We start from the raw sequence: 1877 nt of genomic DNA, 5'->3' as shown, positions 1-1877 counted from the left end.
CACCTGGTTTTGTTGCTCAGGGGGAGTATGGGCGAGTCTGTTATTTGAAGAAGTCCTTGTATGGCTTGAAACAGAGTCCCCGAGCTTGGTTTGGGAAGTTTAGTGAGGTAGTCCTGGAGTTTGGGATGAAAATGAGCAAATGTGATCACTCAGTCTTCTATCGACAATCAACAGTTGGCACTATCCTGCTGGTTGTGTATGTTGATGACATTGTCATCACAGGAAGTGATTATGCAGGGATCTCTTCCCTCAAATCCTTCCTGCATACTAGGTTTCATACGAAAGACTTGGGTCAGTTGAAGTACTTTTTGGGTATAGAGGTAAATAGAAACAAGAAGGGAATTCTTTTGTCTCAGAGAAAGTATATTCTTGATCTTCTTGCAGACACTGGAAAGTTGGCAGCTAAACCTTGCAGTACTCCAATGGTTCCCAATGTGCAGCTTATGAAAGATGACGGCGACCCCTTTGATGATCCTGAGAGATACAGGAGGTTAGTTGGAAAGTTAAACTACCTTGTTGTGACTCGTCCAGACATTGCTTTTGCAGTAAGTGTTGTTAGCCAGTTCATGTCCTCACCTACAGTCAAACACTGGGCAGCTTTGGAACAGATTTTATGTTACTTGAAAGGAGCCCCGGGTCTTGGGATATTATATAGCAATCACGGTCATACTCGTGTTGAGTGTTTTGCAGATGCTGACTATGCTGGATCCAAAATTGATAGGAGATCGACTACAGGCTATTGTGTCTTTGTTGGAGGAAACCTAGTGTCATGGAGGAGTAAGAAGCAAAGTGTTGTATCTCGATCCAGTGCAGAATCTGAGTATAGAGCTATGTCACAGTCTACATGTGAGATTATGTGGATATATCATCTTCTAACTGAAATTGGGTTGGAATATCATACACCAGCAAAACTTTGGTGTGATAATCAAGCTGCCTTGCATATTGCCTCAAATCCGGTGTATCATGAAAGAACTAAACACATTGAGGTTGACTGTCATTTTATTCGTGAGAAGATTCAGGAAAACTTGATTTCCACGGGCTACGTGAAGACAGGAGAGCAAGTAGCTGATTTGCTCACAAAGGCGTTGAATGGAACTCGAGTTGATTATCTTTGTAACAAGCTGGGCATGATCAACATATATGCTCCAGCTTGAGGGGGAGTGTTATAGAATGTATATAGACTTAATCTTAGTAATATACATAGCTATATATAGGCAGCAGATTTATAGGGATCACTGCAGATCTGTAGGAATCACTCTTTATTTCTTTCCTTAGTTAGCACCTTATGTATTGTATTTATTCACTGTTCACCTACTGGAATAAGATAAGATCTTCCATTCAATTACAGAATATAACGATGAGATAAACATACACAATAATAATCAGCACTTACACAATTTAATCAATTTTAACCTCAAAATGACCACAAAAGATTCGGCAATTAATCAAAAAAATGCTCAACATCAAATCAATCAATTCACACAAACTTCAATAAACATTGTAGAGTACTAATTTACGATTTGAATTAAACGAATTGACAAACATACACAGTAGTAATAAGCAGCACTTATACACAGTTCACCTCAAATCCTCAACAATAAATTCGGCAATTAATCATTTTTTTTTTTAAACATAGAATCAATCAATGCACATAAACGTAATTAAATATTGCAAATTACTAATTAACGATTTGAATAAAGCGATGAGATAAACATGATTTTGCAAAATGCGAATTGTGATTGCTTACATGCTGAACAGACGCGGCATAATCGGCGTCGTCGGAGAGATCGTGAACGTCAATTTCATGCATCGCCGGAAAATTAAGGGAGGCAATTGCTGGGGCGGTGTGTGTTTGTGTTTCGGTTTGTGGGTCAGGT

General features: G+C 38.9%; 1 protein-coding gene across 1 annotated transcript in view; it reads right to left on the bottom strand.

Annotated features, from left to right (window-relative positions):
* Positions 1-1866, bottom strand: part of LOC102596630 (TBC1 domain family member 17-like) — a 20894-nt gene extending 19028 nt beyond the window's left edge. Inside the window, exon 1 of the mRNA XM_006345160.1 lies at positions 1748-1866. Coding sequence (XP_006345222.1) covers positions 1748-1810 — 63 coding nt within the window. The 5' untranslated portion in view covers positions 1811-1866. The remainder of the gene's footprint in view (positions 1-1747) is intronic.
* Between the last annotated feature and the right edge of the window lie 11 nt (positions 1867-1877).

The sequence above is a fragment of the Solanum tuberosum genome, unplaced genomic scaffold, assembly GCF_000226075.1.
Source record: "Solanum tuberosum cultivar DM 1-3 516 R44 unplaced genomic scaffold, SolTub_3.0 scf00063, whole genome shotgun sequence".
NCBI lineage: Eukaryota > Viridiplantae > Streptophyta > Magnoliopsida > Solanales > Solanaceae > Solanum > Solanum tuberosum.
Note: the sequence above shows the minus strand (reverse complement) of the source record. Positions and strands in the feature narration are given on the sequence as shown.